The 17,966-nt window shown below is 48.1% G+C and overlaps 1 protein-coding gene across 2 annotated transcripts in view; it reads right to left on the bottom strand.

Annotated features, from left to right (window-relative positions):
• LOC138566188 (ankyrin repeat domain-containing protein 23-like) overlaps positions 1 to 17,966 on the bottom strand; it is a 120,693-nt gene that overhangs the window by 18,947 nt on the left and 83,780 nt on the right. For both annotated transcript variants that reach the window (XM_069643231.1, XM_069643230.1), the window contains exon 4: positions 8,056 to 8,184. In XM_069643231.1, the coding sequence (XP_069499332.1) occupies positions 8,056 to 8,184 (129 nt within the window). The remainder of the gene's footprint in view (positions 1 to 8,055; positions 8,185 to 17,966) is intronic.

Here is a 17,966-nt window from a genome sequence, read left to right as displayed (position 1 = left end):
TCTGGAAGGCCTAAGGAGACAGGCCTGCTCCTAGCTTGAGGGTGAACCTCCTGGGACGCATAGGATTTATTGGGAAGGTGGACTCCTGTATAGTGAGCCCACAGAGTCTACAGAAGGTGACCATAGGAGGTTGGTGGTTCCCCTTGCTGTTAGGCCCTTCCTCCTGCAGTTGGCGCATGAAGTTCCCCTTGCTGGTCACCTTGGTATGAAGAGGACTAAGCAAAGGTTATCCATGCACTTCTACTGGCCCAAGATGGGGGTGCAAGTAGAAAGTCACTGCAGGAGTTGTGCCTCCTGCCAGTTGTCTGGTAAGGTTGGCGTGACAATCCAAGCTCCGTTGGTACCGCTCCCAGTTGTGGGGGTACCATTTGAAAGGGTAGGGATCGACATCGTTGGTCCCCTTGACCCGCAAACATCCTCGGGCAATAGGTTTATCCTGTTGCTGGTCGACCATGCAACCAGATATCCTGAGGCCATCCCATTGAAAACTGTAACTGCCAAGTCAGTTGCAAAAGCTTTACTTGGCATATTCACTAGGGTTGGCTTCCCTAAAGAAGTTGTGTCGCATCATGGCAGCAACTTCATGTCGAAGTATATGCAGGCTATGTGGAAAGAATGTGGGGTCACCTACAAGTTCTCTTCTGCATACCACCCCCAGACCAATGGTCTGGGGGGACGTTTTAACAGGACGTTAAAGAGCGTGATTGGGGCTCTGGAGGAGCCTCAGAGAAGAAAATGGGATCTTCTTGTTTCATGCTTACTGTTTGCCTACTGAGAGGTACCACAGGAGGGTGTTGGCTTCAGCCCCTTCGAACTTCTGTTCGGTCATCCCGTACGGGGACCCTTAGCCATCGTCAAGGAGGGATGGGAGATGCCCACTCCCCCTGTTACTACCAATGTAGTTGATTATGTGCTAGGGCTCAGAAAACGGATGGTACTTCTAATTGGCTTGGCTAGTGATAAATTGAAGGCAGGGCAAGCGCTGGTGAAACATTGGTACGACCAGAAAGCTTCCCTCATCAACTTTACACTTGGTCAGCAAGTCCTGATCATGAATCCCATAAGGCCTCGAGCTTTACAGGACAACTGGTCAGGCCCTTACCCAGTGGTGGAGCCCCTGGGTGAGGTTAACTATTCAGTGGACCTTGGAAGGCCTGGACAGGCTCCCAAAGTGTTTCACGTGAATAGGCTGAAGGCTTTCGTCCCAAGCGTCGAAATCGCAGCACTGCTACTGGCTTCAGACGTTGAGGAAGAGGAGTCTGAACCTCTCCCCGACCTGTTCCAAAGCAGTCCTTCAGATAGCTCTTTTGAGGGTGTCCGAGTGGCCCCTCACCAAAATGGACAAGGCTCAGTGGTTTACCTTGGACATGAAGTAGGTGGAGGGAGGAGACAGCCTCTTCCCAGTAAAGTACAAGCAGTACAAGACTGGCCTACCCCCACTACGCAAACCCAAGTGAGAGCCTTCTTAGGACTCACGTGGTATTACCGCAATTTTGTGGCAGACTATGGCACCATGGCTGTCCCTCTGACTGCCCTCACAACTCCGAAGAAACCCAAGAAGGTAACTTGGACCGACGAGTGTGAGAAGGCCTTCAATGGCTTAAAAGACTCCTTGTGCCAGGCCCCTGTCCTCAGGGCCCCTGATTATCAAAGACCTTTTATCGTGCAGACTGACGCCTCTGACACTGGGATAGGAGCTGTACTATCACAAGTAGATGAGAAGGGTAAGGAACACCCTATTGGTTTTATTAGCCGCCAGCTTAAGGACAGAGAGCTCAGATGGTCCACGGTAGAGAAAGAATGTTTCTCTGTTGTGTGGGCCCTAAGGAAGCTGAGGCCCTACCTCTATGGGACCCACTTCGCTGTGCAAACTGACCATAAGCCTTTAAAGTGGCTAATGAACATGAAGGGGGAGAATCCAAAGTTGCTTAGGTGGTCCATAAGTCTACAAGGCTTCGACTTCACTATTGAGCATAGGCCAGGTGTCCAACATAGCAATGCTGATGGGTTGTCCAGAATGTTTAACCGACCTGAACAAGAGACTCATCCAGGGGTGGATTAGTTCCCCCTGTCCATAGTCTGGGAGGGGCGAGTGTTAGGAAAGATTTCGTAATTGTAGGTAATTTTCCTTCCATGTGGCAACCCCTAAACTTTTTGCTGTTGTTTTTCACCTTGTTCTTGACTTTGCCAGAGAAGTGCAACCTTCTGCCGCACTCCTCTGGGCTTTCGCTCCTTTCTTATGGGGAAACTGACATGCCCTTAAGACAGTCAGTACCGGGGAACGCTGTTTCCCGTAGTTTCTTTTATCATGTTGAGGCTTTCGTGCAACATGACACAAGAGGGCACTGTAAGCTAAGTTTCAGCTCTCTTGGGTCTCTAGCCTTCTACAGGCCCTAGATACTCGTTTAGGATTGTATCTGATCGGTGCAAGTGACTCAGGGACGGGAATGGTGGCAGCGATCGTTTTCCGCGCTTAACCCAAAATGGTGGCCTGGCTCCCAAAATGGCCAGACCACGAGGCTCCTTTGTCCTGTCCGCTGACCGTCTTGCTCCCTTCACCTTCCCCAGGTCGAGCCGACCCGGGGCCTTCCTTATTTGGGCATGTACTTTCCCGCGAAACACGGATGCTTTCGCGGGCTTCTACATGTCTTGTGTGTGCCTCCAGGATGTGGGCTGGGATGTCTGGTCCCAATACACATCCTGGGTGCCAGAGAGTCTAGGGTGGTGTGAATGCCTGGGACCACCGTGGTCCGTGATTGGTCCACGAATGGTGTGAGTGTTGATGAGCGGATCTCCCATTGGGTCCCCTCCGTTTTGGCGCGAAGGGAACCGTGGATAAGAGGGGGCTGGAAACACCACTACCATGTCGATCTCCTGAGTTCTCACGAACGAAGGAATACAGGAGCCAAGTATCCTGCAAACAAGAGGCTGGACCGAGGAATCGCTGGTGACCCGCTGAAGGACTTCTGCTCTGCACTGCTGTCACCTTGTGAAACCCTTTTCACCTTTGATCGAACCAGAAGGCCTGTACTGGTGCTTCGTCCCTTGGAATAGCGGGAACAGCTATTCTCGGCATCTTCATCATCTCCTGCCAGTAAGCCTTCGGAAGCGTCTCTGGGCCATCCAGCTGACTGACCAGCTTACACGGGAGTCTTGCTCTGTAACCGCCGCCAGGTTGTGTAGTATTTCGAGTCCTGGTCACTCTCACACGCTTCGTACACTTGGCGTTCCCAGGTCGGAAGTGAGTAGTGTACATTTGGCTCAGATACACACGACCGCTCCGTTGCCCTGCTGTGGTAACAAACTGTGCGGGTTTCTTCGATTGGGACGTCTTTTTACTCAACACGACGACGAGGCGTTCCCTGCTCTTCTGAACCTGCCAGCTGCTGAAACTGACGCGGAGAAGCCTGGGTCTGCTTGCATCGGGGACCGGTGAGTAGCATAGCTAGGATCTGGTCGCCCTCCTGCAGGAGCCCATTGCTTTTCCCCGCTGTGTAAAACAGCACCCTTTTCCGTACTCACGCTCTGCTTCTGCCCACTGTGGAGGCTGCGCTTGAGTCGCGGAACTTGTTGTTCTTCTTTTGTGCACTAAACTGAACTGCCTGATTTCCCTCGAATAGCTTCTCCTTTTGCCCGTTGGCACCAGCGTGTGCAGGTACTTTTGAGCACAAGGCTCCACTCTTCGCAGGGCTCGGACTTCCATCTAGTTAGGTGCCTCTGAAGGCGAACTGGGTCTAAGCATTATTTCGCACTGCCTGTCTTCCTTCCCTTTTAGGTGGACTACCCATTTCGTGCATCTAACGCTTGAGACTGTCGTATTTGTATATATATTGTATTGGTATGGTATGTGTTGGTTTAATATCGTTATATTGTGATTTTCTCGCTACGGTCATTGTTTTAAAGGCCTTGAAATAAATGTGTATATATTTTTAATATAACAACTGTTTGGAGTAGTTTGTAAGTGATCTTGCTTTGTGTGCTCATTGCGGGCTTTCAGTCACCCTCACCCCTCTTGAGACCTAGGGCCTCATTACACGGAAGGCGGTGAGCCATGGCGCTATTAGCGCCATGGCTCATGCCGGTAAAATACCGGCACCGCCTTGGCGGAAAGGGGATTTACCGCCCCATTCCAAGGTTGGAGGGGCGGTAAATCCCCCTTCCGCCATTGCCCTTCCCCATTCCCATTTCTGACCCATAGGGCTTTATGGGAATGGGGAAGGCGCTAATTACGGCACCGCAATTTTGCGGTGCCGTAATTAGCTCCGAGGTCCCTTAGCGGGTTGGTTTTTAACGCCTGCAAAAAGCAGGCGTTAAAGCACCAACCCGCTAAGGGACCTCGTAGTAAGGCGGTAATGGTTAACGGTCACCGTTACCATTAACGGTGGCCGTTAACCATTACTGCCTTCCGTGTAATGAGGCCCCTAGCCTTGACCGCCGCGATCGCTACCTTGATTGGTCTGGCTCGTCCAGAGGTTACCCTGTTCCAAGTAATTAGGTTGGCCTTCTGAACTTCTGCGCCACCAGGACAGAGTTCAGAAATCCGTCTTAACAGGGGCTATAGTCCAGACCCTGGTGGTAGATCCCGGCCAGACCAGAGACCATTGATAACATTGAGAAGGAGAAGAGCGCGGAGGGAGAGGGGGCTATAGTCCAGATCCTGGTGGTAGATCCCGGCCAGGCCAGAGACCATTAATAACATTGAGAAGGAGAAGAGCGCGGAGGGAGAGGAGGCTATAGTCCAGAACCTGGTGGTAGATCCTGGCCAGTGTCAGAGACCATTGATAACATTGAGAAGGGGAAGAGCGCGGAGGGAGAGGGGGCTATAGTCCAGATCCTGGTGGTATATCCCGGCCAGAGCCAATTGATAACATTGAGAAGGAGAAGAGCGTGGAGCGAGAGGGGGCTATAGTCCAGATCCTGGTGGTAGATCCCGGCCAGGCCAGAGACCATTGATAACATTGAGAAGGAGAAGAGCACGGAGGGAGAGGGGGCTATAGTCCATATCCTGGTGGTAGATCTCGACCAGACCAGAGACCATTGATAACATTGAGAAGGGGAAGAGCGTGGAGCGATAGGGGGCTATAGTCCAGATCCTGGTGGTAGATCCTGGCCAGTGCGAGAGACCATTGATAACATTGAGAAGGAGAAGAGCACGGAGGGAAAGTGGGCTATAGTCCAGATCCTGGTGGTAGATCCTGGCCAGGCCAGAGACCATTGATAACATTGAGAAGGGGAAGAGCGCAGAGGGAGAGGCGGCTATAATCCAGATCCTGGTGGTAGATCCTGGCCAGTGCCAGAGACCATTGATAACATTGAGAAGGAGAAGAGCGCGGAGGGAGAGGGGGCTATAGTCCAGATCCTGGTGGTAGATCCCGGCCAGGCCAGAGACCATTGATAACATTGAGAAGGAGAAGAGCGCGGAGGGAGAGGGGGCTATAGTCCAGATCCTGGTGGTAGATCCCGGCCAGGCCAGAGACCATTGATAACATTGAGAAGGAGAAGAGCGCGGAGGGAGAGGGGACTATAGTCCAGATCATGGTGGTAGATCCCGGCCAGGCCAGAGACCATTGATAACATTGAGAAGGAGAAGAGCGCGGAGGGAGAGGGGGCTATAGTCCAGATCCTGGTGGTAGATCCCGGCCAGAGCCAGAGACCATTGATAACATTGAGAAGGAGAAGAGCGCGGAGGGAGAGGGGGCTATAGTCCAGATCCTGGTGGTATTCCTGACATCACTAGAGCAAAGAGAAAGAGGAATGCTTCACAACTGAGGACTGAGGAAAGAGTCTGGTGTGGGCTCAAGATCAGGACAACAACCCTTGGCTGAGGGTATTAATTACTGCCATCTGAAAAGCAGCCAGGCGTGGGTGTCTACGGAAAAGGAGAGGAAAGCACCAGGTCTCGACCCGGAAACACTATGGCTGCAGAGTCCAGAAGGGGGACACCTCTTCTGAGGCCAAACAAGAAGCGTGCTGGCGGGAAGTATGTTGCAACTATCAGAGCCCTGCTGATTAGGTTGCCAAGCGCACCACACAGCACCGTGAGCGTGCAGACACAGCACTTAGAAAAAGCGCGCTGCTTCCGTCAGCCAGGATTTGAAAACATTGATTATGTGATGAGACGTATTCAGCAACGCAGCTGTTCCTGTACAATGAACACGTGCTTCCTCTGCCTTTTTAAAGCCTGCACTCCGGGGCATTTTCACATAAACAGAAATATGCATTATTTTAAGTTCCCTAAGCCTTCACTTTAGAAAACACTTTTCACATGTAGACCACAACAGATACGACCTGCTACAATTCTGTTCAAACAGCTGCTTTCTCTACAAGCGAATGGGCACATGTTGTAGATCTACAGGTGTGAGTTTGCCAGATCACAGGGCTGCGTTCCTTGCACGCCGGCCTTGGCACAAATCTGAGAACAGCCACCCCCATCACTTTTGCATGTTACCATCTGATGAAGAAGGTATCTGAGATTTCGAAACTAATGCTCTTTTTCTATTGGAATATAATATTTTCAATCAATGCGCGTAAGTATCGAGACTAACATTTTGTGATTTCTTGTAATACAGTCTCTTTTACCTTGGATAAATGCTGACCCACCCACAATGCAAGCAGCCCTTTCCCAGATCCGTCCCTGTCTACGTTACTTTGGGTAACTCCTACACCTTGTGACCTCATTAACCCATTGTATACCTGGAGATAACTCATTCGCCAAAGCTGGCCAATCACAGCAACGAAGTTGAAGCTGTGCTACACCCCAACCTTCTTGCAGGGCCCCCCTCTGGACATAGAATTCTTATTTTCTAGGGGCTGGAGTTTCTGGGGCAGAGGTCCCTATAAAGCCACATCATTCGTGCCCAGCTACATCCTGGGGCCCTCCACTTGTTTACACCCTGTTTACACCACATACAGAAAATTCGACTGGCTCTCTGTGGGCGTGCAGGCCCTCCAGGCACAAACTAGGAATGCCAACCCCAATAAAACAAGTGGCCGCTATTACAGCAGATCCCTTTGGACATTGCCCTCAGCCATACATCTCTACTAGGGTGGCCAACTTTTTGATATCCTTTTACGGGACACTTGCCTACAAGGCGGTAATGACATCACCGCGCCATTCGCGTTTGACCCGCCCCATTTGTAATTTAAATTTGTTAATGGCTCTTAACATCTGCCTTAATTGCAATGCAAATTGTTTGTCCTTGGGAGGTGACGTTTTTTAACTGCAAACATGACCATCACGACCCCAGGAACAAAACTTTAGTATTGTTATGAAGATGGGTGTCAGAGCGTTAGCAGCTCCACCTGCAGGCTCAAAAGGAGCTGGGGCCACAGAGCCGCCCAGAGAAAGAAAGCAGCAGGCGGCAGCGCTGTGGTGTGTAGAGGGCCACTTCAGTTCCAGAGTGGCTGTGCTGGAGGCAGGTTGTCCCAACTTGCTGTCTCCCGAGAGTCACACTGCAGAGAACAAAGCAAGTCGGGACAACCTGCGTCCCGCACAGCCACTCTGCAAACTGTTGGAAAGAATCCCAATTATGGGACGATCCCGCAAAATACGGGACAGTTTGCCACCCTAATCTCTACATCTCAACTCGCACGCTTTTGGCGGGTGTAACTTGACCGGAAAGATTCTCTCTCAGCTGCCAAGCTCCCAGTCCCTACCCTTCCATGTAAATGAATGGGCTTTCACCCGCCAAAAGCAAAATCGTTTTTTTTCACCTGCCGTGGGGAGCCAAAAGTTGAGAGCTAGGCAGTCAGCACATGCTAAAAAGCAGGCGGAGCCTGTAGAGACCCGCCCCTCAGTTCGCATCAGAAGGCTGTTGTGGGCAAAGGTGCATTAGATAAAGGCATGGCTCTGATGTTGCGCCATGGTTTCCACGCCGTGCAATGGAGCGGATCTAAAATGGCGGCGACTCAGCACAGCCAGGGAAGACTTTTTGTGGGCTCTAGTGCACCCGTGCCATTGCATATACTCTCACTGCGGGTGAATATATTTTACCCATCATGCACCATTCTCAGTTCCAAGTCTGATATGAGCCTTATCAGGCAAGTGCTCCATACCTTGTTTTTGTAGGTGATGTCGGCACCAGCCAGCACAAGCAGACGAATGCACTCCATTTGCCCACTGCACGCTGCCAAGTACATGGGGGTCACGCCCCAGTTATCCTGAAGGTTCACGTCTGCGCCGTGCTGGGGAAGAAAGGGAGAGAGGAACACAGCAACTCAATAGGGTGGCAGTCACATAAAGAACCAGGCAGTGACCGTGCAGAGAATTCCAGAAAGCTTTGACCTAGCAGTCTATTCCAGAGAGGCGCTGGCCTATGGAGTTTTAGGAATCTACTGAAATGCTACGGAGAACATGGCAGTCGATTGCTGTTACATCTTGACATGTTCTAGTTGGTTTCAATTGGTGTTTGACTTAACCAGTAAGTTCTCTTCCCTTTTCGGCGGTGACAGTGTCTAAAACACCACATGCCTCAACTGGAAGTGGTGGGAACTATTGCAACAGGTAAATGAGAAGTTCCATTAGTGTTAATGTTTATGTTAATGTTAAAGGTATTTGTATAGCACACCGTCACCAACGGAATTGGTCCCCTGGCGTTCAGGCAGATCTGTAAACGAGAAGGAGTTAGGTTGGTAGAGTGAAGAGGGAGTAGGATAGTGAGAGAAGTGGTGTCCTGTTGGCGGATTCAGTTCATTACACACTGTGCGCTGAGCTTTGGTGCGAGTAGCGGATCGGAGTCAGGCTTCCCGTGCTGTTGGTGCGGCTTATGTGTTTGTTTGTTGTTGCGATGTGGTGAAGTGCGTGCGTCTTACTGTGCGAGAGGTGGTTGTGTAGGTTTCTGTATGAGTTGGGTATGTAGAATTTGAACTCTCCGTGGTTAGTGGGTTATATGATTCGGAGCTTCACAATTTGGCTAAGTGCCTAGTGTTAAGTATCCTGTGTGGTGGGGGAGAGGCACAGCTCTCACAATGCACTACGCTTCACCATACAATAGACAGGGATAGAGGCCACACCCAGAGTCGAGAGCCCTGCAAAGTGGGGAAAGGCGTCGGTTTCACCGTCAGTGGGCTCCTGCGTATGATAGGCAGAGATGGAGGCTGCACCAGACTAATATTCACAGAGGTGTGGGCCTTGCTAACCTTCACAGTCCCATCTAGATGCGACGCAGGCAGTGATCACAATTTTATTTAAGTGTGGCACATACTAATATTCACATTTTTAAGTGTGGGACTTGCCAGCCTTCACAATTCCATCCAAGTGTGCCAGTTTCTAACCTCTCTAACAGAGTGAAATGCATCTAACAAGCCAAAGAAAGTCTTCCAACTCCCGCAATTAAAACAATCAGTGCTGAGTGGGTGCATGAAACCAGCACAGATGGCTTCCACTGTAGGGCAAGGGAGCTTTCCTGTATAGCGCTCCCTGTAAACTGAATCACGTCAAGGCGCTGGGGCAACATGAGTGACTGGAATCGCTGGGGGTGAACGGTGCCACACTGAGGTCACAGGATCTCTTCAACGCAGAATTGAATCTATTGTCCAAGCGTCTTGCAAAATGTCCCTTTTGTCAGGAGGGTGTGTGTGGTGTGACAAGTGGCTTGTCTTTTTTTACTGAAGTTAAAAAAACATTTTGTAGACATTGCCACCGCCAGCGCCTTTCCTAAGACACCGGCCACCATAGAACATTAAGGCGTGCTTGAATTCCCTAGTCTAATTCAATTAACTATCATAAACAACTCCCTCCAGTTCCATACATTACGTGCCATGGACAAGTATGCTCGTCCTTTTCTGCATAGACTTGCATAATAGCCTGGCACTTAATGTTGTGAACATGCTCCACTGTGTACAAAGCTAAATTCCAAAACTACAGACCCACCATGACCTGCTCCTTGAAGGCAACACACATAGAAAGTTCTCTAGAGGCAGAAGGGTGCAGCCACTCTTCACCAACCAACCTCCTGGGCTACAGGCTTTGTATAAAACGGAGACAGCTAATTCCCACAGAATGGACTACCTACCGCTCATAAGCCATATTAATGAAAAGCGCCTTCTTTTTAGAATGTGACTACTCTGTGCCCTTTGACACCAAACGCAAAACTAGAATCTAACATTGCCAGCCCAGAAGCAACCGCCCAATGCTGCCCCTGCTTTCACGAGGAAGAGTTACCACTTGGGCACGCTATGAATTGTGGCTCCTGGTCAAACCTCCCCCTTTTCAGATTTCTCCAAAGTCCATCTTTCGCCCGATTTCCACTTTAATTGCGGTCTGAAAACAGCCGGGGGTAAGGGTGATGCCCAAAAGCATTGCTGGGAGGACGCAGGCATTAGAGCGGTGCCACAGGGGGGAGGGCCGAAGACATCTAAGTGTGGCTGAGAGTGGGGGGTTGTTGGGCAGGAGGCATCACGCAGAGGGATGGGAGAGGCAGAGAGGGGGTGCAGGGGTATGCGCAGCAGAACATGGAAGTGAGGGGGGTCTGCCCAGGGAAAGAGGTGAGAGCGACCTTGTGGGAGAGCAAGCTTTAGATGGCCGTCACTCTTTAGCAGGTCACGTGCCTGATGTCAGTCCCTCAGTTGCGTTTGGCCAGAAGTGGTGGTCGCTCCCTTTCTACTGCAGCGGCCAAACTATGGAACACCTTAGCACGCCAACTCAGGAAGCCTAAAGGCCATTTACAGTTTCAACGTCTGTTAAAGCCCCCTCTCTTCTAGTTCTTTCCTCTTTTTCTTTCTGAGCTTTCCCGCTGTGTCCTTAGCGTCATGATGCCTTTGGTGTACATGCGTTCTAGAAGTACGCATAACATAACATAACATAAATGGACCTGAATCCGACTATGTAACTTCTCTGTGGTTCCACCAGTTGCAATTCCAGCATCACTATGTCTCTGTATGCCAGCCTTAAGCCACTCCATTGACTCACTGAGTCACCTCGGGAGGATAGTTCAGGGGCAACATGCTCACCTTGGAAGTAAGACGACGCGGAGCAAAACAGGTTCGATCCCCGGGTCTGGACTTAGAAACCTCTGGGTATTAAGCGCGTTATAAATAACCAATTACCATATCCCGTCACCTGATTCCATCACAAAACTCAAAGTTGGTCTTCACAAGAGGGACAGTCACCCCCTTCCCCAAACTAAACCCAAATAAGACTTACCTCCTTCTCTGTCCTGCGATAACATGTGCGTACACTCAGCCTACATCAGGGGCAAGCCAGTCTGGAGGGGAAAAGCTTTCTGCATATGCTCTTGCATTTGGCCAGCCAATGTGTGGGAAGCTAAAACAGTGGGCAAGGGGCTTCATTGGAAGTACAGTGGTGCGCACACACGCGCTGGTACCACACCACCATATTCTGTGCTTGGACTTGACGTGAAGGAAACACCTCCAGTTTTTTAGTTGGAAGATTTTCCTTCACATTACCTGCCAAAAAAGACCTCTGCTGAAAATTCCTACAATGCCCCAATGAAGTGCACCTCTATGCCCCACTAAAAGGGTGGTGAATGTCCTGCCAGAACAGGTGGCGTTAATGGTAAACAAATATCTTCAGCACAAACCGCCGCACATGCAATGACACACAATCTGTTTCAGCAACACATTTAGAATTGGCAATAACTTCAACTCTATTCAGATTCCATTGGCATTCTTTGGCCGGGAGTACTTTGCTCTAATTTTTATCTAGCCTATAATTTTCAGGATGCTGGCATGCTTCTACCAAGTGCAAGAGACTTTTTTGGCGCAATGCAAGTTTCCACACGGGAAATGTCCATCCGGTTTTTATTGAAACATTTCCAAGAAAATGTTATGTAAATGTAAAATTGGTCATAACTTTGTGTGCATAGTACAGACACATCCTTCAGTGGAAGCCCAATTAGATTGTTAGGAATGTCTTTGCATGTTTTGGGATTTTATTTGTAATTTATATAGCAATTTACGCCAAAGCAACAATCAAGGTAAAATAACAGACTATACACAATTTCAACTTAATGCTGGAGAAGGTCGTTTTTAAGAGAAGTGCGAAATAAAGAATAAGAAGTAATAGAACAAAGAGAGAGCGGAAGAGAGTTCCAATGATAAGGGGTGGAACCGCGACTGAAGCGCGACTGAAGCGCGACTGAAGCGCGACTGAACCGCGACTGAACCGCGACTGAACCGCGACTGGGCAGAAGGAGGTCGAGGAACTGCTAACAGGAATTGAGCTTGAGAATGTAGGACATGAGAGGGAGCATACAAGGACACAAGACATGAAAGATACAAAGACGCAAGTCCATACAAGGCTTTAAATACAATATAGAGAACATTCAATTTAAGACGTGAATGAAAGGATAGCCATCCAAGAGAAGATAGCAACACAGAAATAGAATCACGAGACGAAAGTAAATATGGCAGACGAACAGAAGCATTAAAGACAGATTTTAATGGAGCCAAACGAGAAACAGGGAGGCCAAAGCGTAAAGACGAGCAGTAAAATAGACGCGAGAAAATTAAAGAAGAAATCAGATGTTTAGTGGCGTTAAACACAAGAAAAGCACAACTCGCCGAATATTGAAAAGGTGATAGCGATAGGAATGAGAGTTAGTCAGGATATGAGTAGGGAATGTTAAGTCAGTGTCGAGACAGAGGCCAGGGTATCCTCGAAGTGGAGGCTGCCAGTGCACTCCTAGCAGGTATGCCAAGCAAAAGCAGTATGCCAATGTAAGTTTATTTATAAACCTCCTTTTTTAATTGAATTACCGTATCACAGTACCGACTAACATCCGATCAGAATAAACCAGAATATTGGGCCATTAAATCCACCAGATCCGGCATGAGTGAGTAGAGGCGTGTAATTGGTCCCACTGAAGTGTAAACTGACATGCCTACATGTTACGAGTCAGCAGTGGTGGAAGTGGGCAAGAGCGGTACTCCTCTACTTTTTTGTATTAAGTTTGACCATTCTTATACTTTTATTTAAAAAAAGAAACCACTCTGGAATGGCTTAGTTTTAAAATAAAAGTGTAGGAAGAAGATGAAACTGGCGCTTGCACTGCACTGAGCGTTCCCTTATTGAGCAGGCGCATGTGTTTGGGGTGTTGGATTGCGCATGTGAGAGGAGAGGTGATGGGGTATGTGGGGACCTGGGGCAAGCCAGAAGGGAACATAGTTCCACTACTTCTTTTCGAACACTTGCACCACTGTGAGGCTCCTCTGTCCGCACACCTCCAAACGACCGCGCACACAGACCATGGTTGAGTTCAGCCGCCTACCCTCCAGTAACTCATTGCTCCACTGCACTCTCAGGGTCTCAGATGCTAGGAAGTAAGCGCATGGGCGTAGGACAGGGGTGAGTACAGGGGGGACAAATACCCCCCCCACATTTTTAAGTGGGGTGATATAATGGGATGTACCCCCCCAGAATATGTAAGTGTTGTTGTGCACAGTGCAGTGCACAGTGCAGATGCAACTGCAGACAGCGCAGAGACACAGTGCACTATCTACTGTGACTCTGTACTGTCTGCAGTTGCATCATGCAGCGTGTAAAAATACGTTTGCAGGTGCAGCCGTCATCGTGCAAAAGTACAAGTTCTGCAGACTGAAAGTACAAGTTCTGCAGACTGAAAGTACAAGTTCTGCAGACTGAAAGTACAAGTTCTGCAGACTGAAAGTACTTCTGCTCGCACAATACATCTTTACCAGAATGGCCACTGGAAATCCTGTCCATGGCCGAAAACAAATGTCTTCACCCACCCCTCTCTCTTTCCCTGCTGAACCCCCATTCCCCCCAGTCTGATTCAGAGTAATACGATGGAGGACTGAGAGGAGGCACCTGGCCCCTCACCTGTGTGTTCTGTGCATGCATACTCAAAGCCCTTTGATGAAGCCAATGCTACCGCGGCCTGAAGGTAAGTACAAAGGCGCCTGTGTGTGCGCCTGTCTCGGTGAGAGAGAAAGCGATGCTGTACATGTTCAAGTGCTATAATGGGCAATGTGAGCAGGGACGAACTGGGCCATAACATTGTCTCGGCACCAATGAAAAAGTGGCCCACAGTTGCAAATTGCTATTCATCCCTTTTGTGACACGGTTTGAATATGAACCAAGGAGAAGTTCTTTGATAACGTGTGATGCAAATTGTGAATTTTAAAGAACATTTATTCAGCAACACTGTTCAAAACTACTAGCTGCAGAGTGAATAAACTCATCTACTGGCCCAAATTGGCCAAAAAAAGTGCTCCATTTTGACCAACTGGCCTCGGCCATGGGCCTATTGCCCTATAGGCCAGTCCGGGCCCGGATGTGAGCATATGTGTGTGTTCAAGTGTGAGTTTGTGTTTGAGTATTTGTATGTGAGCTTGTGTGGTTATGGATTTTCAAGTGAGATTTAGTCTGCGTGGGGATGTTGTGTTTGTGATGTGATGAAAAGAGATAGGGGGTTGCGGGCTGTGGTGGAAGGAGCTGGCGCATGGGCACTTTGCGAGAGGATGGTGATTGGTAAAAATGGACAAGCATTGATCATATTCTTAATGTGACATGGCAATATTATGGCCATTATGGGAAATGGCAGCATGACTGTTCGTAAGGGTGTTATCGGCTATGTTGGCATAGCTTGCATGAACATATTTTTATACAATAGCCTGGTAATGTGGCTGGCATTATGGGCCAAGCCAACATGAGTTTGCTTACATGTAGGTACTTATCTGTGTTGGCACAGTCTGCATGGGCATGTTTGTATGCTGTGTCATTGCACTGTTACTGGCGTTATGGGCAAAGCAAAAATGAGTGTTCTTATATGGGTAAATGTTATGCAACCTGCATGGACATGTTTACAGTGGCAGCATGGGCATACTTTCCTCATGTGTCATGTCAGTAATACTGGCATTTTTGGCAAAGACAATGTGAGTGTTCTTAGGAGGGACAATGGCCTGTTGTGGCATAACCTGCATGGACATGTTTATAATGGCATGGTAATATTACTGGCATTATTGGCAAAGGCATCATGAAGGTTCTTCCATGGAGATACTGGCCACTATTGCCACAGCCAACATTGACACTTTATTTTATATAGTTACATGGCAGTATTGAGGTGTTATGTGAAAAGGCAATTTGAGTTTTATTAGATAAGGATATTGCCCTTAATTAGCACAACTACGATGTGGCAACAACATTATGAGCCAATCCATCATAAGTATTCTTACATGGGAGTACTAACATATGTGGGAATACTGCCATATATGAGTCCGGTCAGTGTGAACTTTCCTTCTTACAGTGGCATTACTGGCATTATGGGCAATACCGACATGAGTGTGTTCTTATTTTGAGAATACTGGCGTATATTGAAACATAGAGATTGAAAATGTCTTTTGACACTAGCAGAATACTGGGATATATTGTGATCAGAAGGATCCGGAAATGCACTAAACAATACTCTTGTGTACTGTTGGTAACCTAGCATTCAATTTTTGCATTGTAGTCATGTGATACCCACACAACCAATTGTATGTTTTATAGATATTTACCCATTGTTTCAAAAAAGCTCTGCCATAAAATGAACGTTGTAATCTTTTATTTAAAAAGATAAAATCTAAGGGGGTGGATGGTTATACCTCTGACCTCCCATTGCTTGGTTTGGAAGTCCTCACAATGGTTGGCTGCTCACACACATCCATGAGAAATATGTATGCCCGTCCAATGAATACATGAATTCACCTGCAGATTCATGCGTTATCATTCATTAGCACTATCAATGGATGCTACAGCCAAAGAGTGTGCTTGCACGTGGGCTTTATCCATTTTAAACAGCCCATTTTCTCAGTTGGCTAACAGCATTTGCTCACTATCCATCTCCACTGCTTTCCCCTGTTTTTCCATTTCCTTCTAGATCTGGAATTAATGGAACTGAATGAATCCAAATGCATATATCTGCTTGCTTACTCCACCCTTGCTCCCGACCCATATTAACTCAAGCACTGTGACTGCCATTGAAACGGAAAGGGGGATATTTATAAAACTTCCATTGGATTCTCCAAGGCAGCCACCTTTTTGTAGTTGTATTTGTTTTTGAAAAACAAGTTTGCACTTCCAGCGTGCATCTGTTTACCACAAAGTGGGTGATAGTGGGGATAAAGCATGCTTCGAAAGGCCATACTGGCAATAAAGAGCTCTGTGCAGTACCTGCCAAAGCCATCACTGCATTTGCGCCTCAATTTAGGTGGTGGGCCATTACTGGTTGGGACACACTGGCTACTCATGCTTTATTATGCCACCACTTTCTGCCTCAGTTGAACTATACAAACTGAAATATGAGCTAGAACATAGAGTTGGATCAGCATCGGTACGCACATATTTTATGACCCTTTCCAGAATGTTTATGGTGGCCCACCCAATCACAGTTGTGGAATTCTGGGAATTATTATCTGTTTGTTGCCCAGAATTATCCTCTCATGGACGGCTTTCTCCAATGTAAGTTCCATTCCGCCTGTGACTGTTTATTCTGTTTGTCCCCTCCAATTACAAAATCCTGGCTCCCAACTACTCTTCAATCCTTGCATCAGCTCCCATTCTCTCCTCTGACCCCTTCCCTCACACTCTGCCTGAACTGTTCTCTTTCCCATCACCAAGCACTTGCGCTATATGATCTCTGCGCCGTTACTGACACCATTCCTCCTCAAGCCATTTAACACTGCCTTTGTTTTACCCAAATGATTCTAGTCTTCTTCCTTGACCCACTGCCACTGCCTCTCACTTTACATGCACCATTCAAGGGGGAGTGGGCAGCTCAACCTACTCCTTACTGTGCCATGCTCTCTGGTCTAATGCTGTTGGACTGCCCTGGTCATGCTGTCATATGAAGGCTCCTCTTGTTGCAGAATCCCAGCACTCCCAGTTGCCATGGCAACACTGCTTAGGGGTTCAATACAGGCTCATTAAAACCACTTTTGTTTCTTTTTGGGCCAACATAACCACTTGGACAGTACTTTGACACCCTTGGGAAGAAGAAATGTCAACCATTATGTAGCGTTAGTTCCCGCCCCATTTACATGCACACAACACACAGGGCCCTATTTACCCGTTCCATCTGCCGTCATTACTGGATAGACTCATCTCCAGCCGAAAGGGTTATGTGAGCTAGTAGATCGAACAACTGCAGTGGCGTTCACGCATGCGCAATCATATTGGTGAGAGTTTACACACATGCGCAATCATGTTCAGCGTCCGCCTGCGGGTGCACAAAGCAGCTCACCACATCATGTAATTTAGCAGCCAAACAGAAGGGTTGAAATTCAGGGAACCAAACCCCCTTTCCCTGGAGGTAGATACAATGTCATCAGAGCAGTTCTCGGACTCTTCCCCAATATAAGATGCAGCTTCTACAAGCATTCACTACCAGCATTACCTGAACAAAATGCCAATGTTACTCTATACAAATGTATGCTGCTGCATTTTTCTTTTTTAACGGGCAGCTCCATTCTTGCGAAAATCAACCTAGCTTTACAAAATTCTTTAAAACCCCTACCATACTTTGCCCATTTGTGTAAGATTATATTATAGAGTAAGATTTGCCAATCACACATCTCTGTATTATGACATTATTCCCTTAGTGCTCAATGAGCTTTTAAAAGGGAACTTACTTGTAAAACTGCTGCCCAGTTTCTGCATATGTACATATTAATCACATTATGCTTGTGTCCGAAAGGGGCCAACCAACATATGGGCTGCTGGTGTGTATGTGGACAGTGCACACCAGCATCCACTATATGAATGGCAATACTAAAACCAGCTCCGGTGAAACCACTGATATTAACCTTTTTGCCAACAGAGCATATGTTGTAAGTGCCTCTGTTTTGCAGCACACGCTTTCCCACAGAGAAACTGTACCTGTTTTGCAGCACACGCTTTCCCACAGAGAAACTGTACCTGTTTTGCAGCACACACTTTCCCACAGAGAAACGGTATCTGTTTAGCAGCACAGACGTTCCCACAGAGAAACTGTACCTGTTTAGCAGCA

This window comes from Ambystoma mexicanum, chromosome 2p (assembly GCF_040938575.1).
Source record: "Ambystoma mexicanum isolate Mex_15411 chromosome 2p, UKY_AmexF1_1, whole genome shotgun sequence".
Taxonomy (NCBI): Eukaryota; Metazoa; Chordata; class Amphibia; order Caudata; family Ambystomatidae; genus Ambystoma; species Ambystoma mexicanum.
Note: the sequence above shows the minus strand (reverse complement) of the source record. Positions and strands in the feature narration are given on the sequence as shown.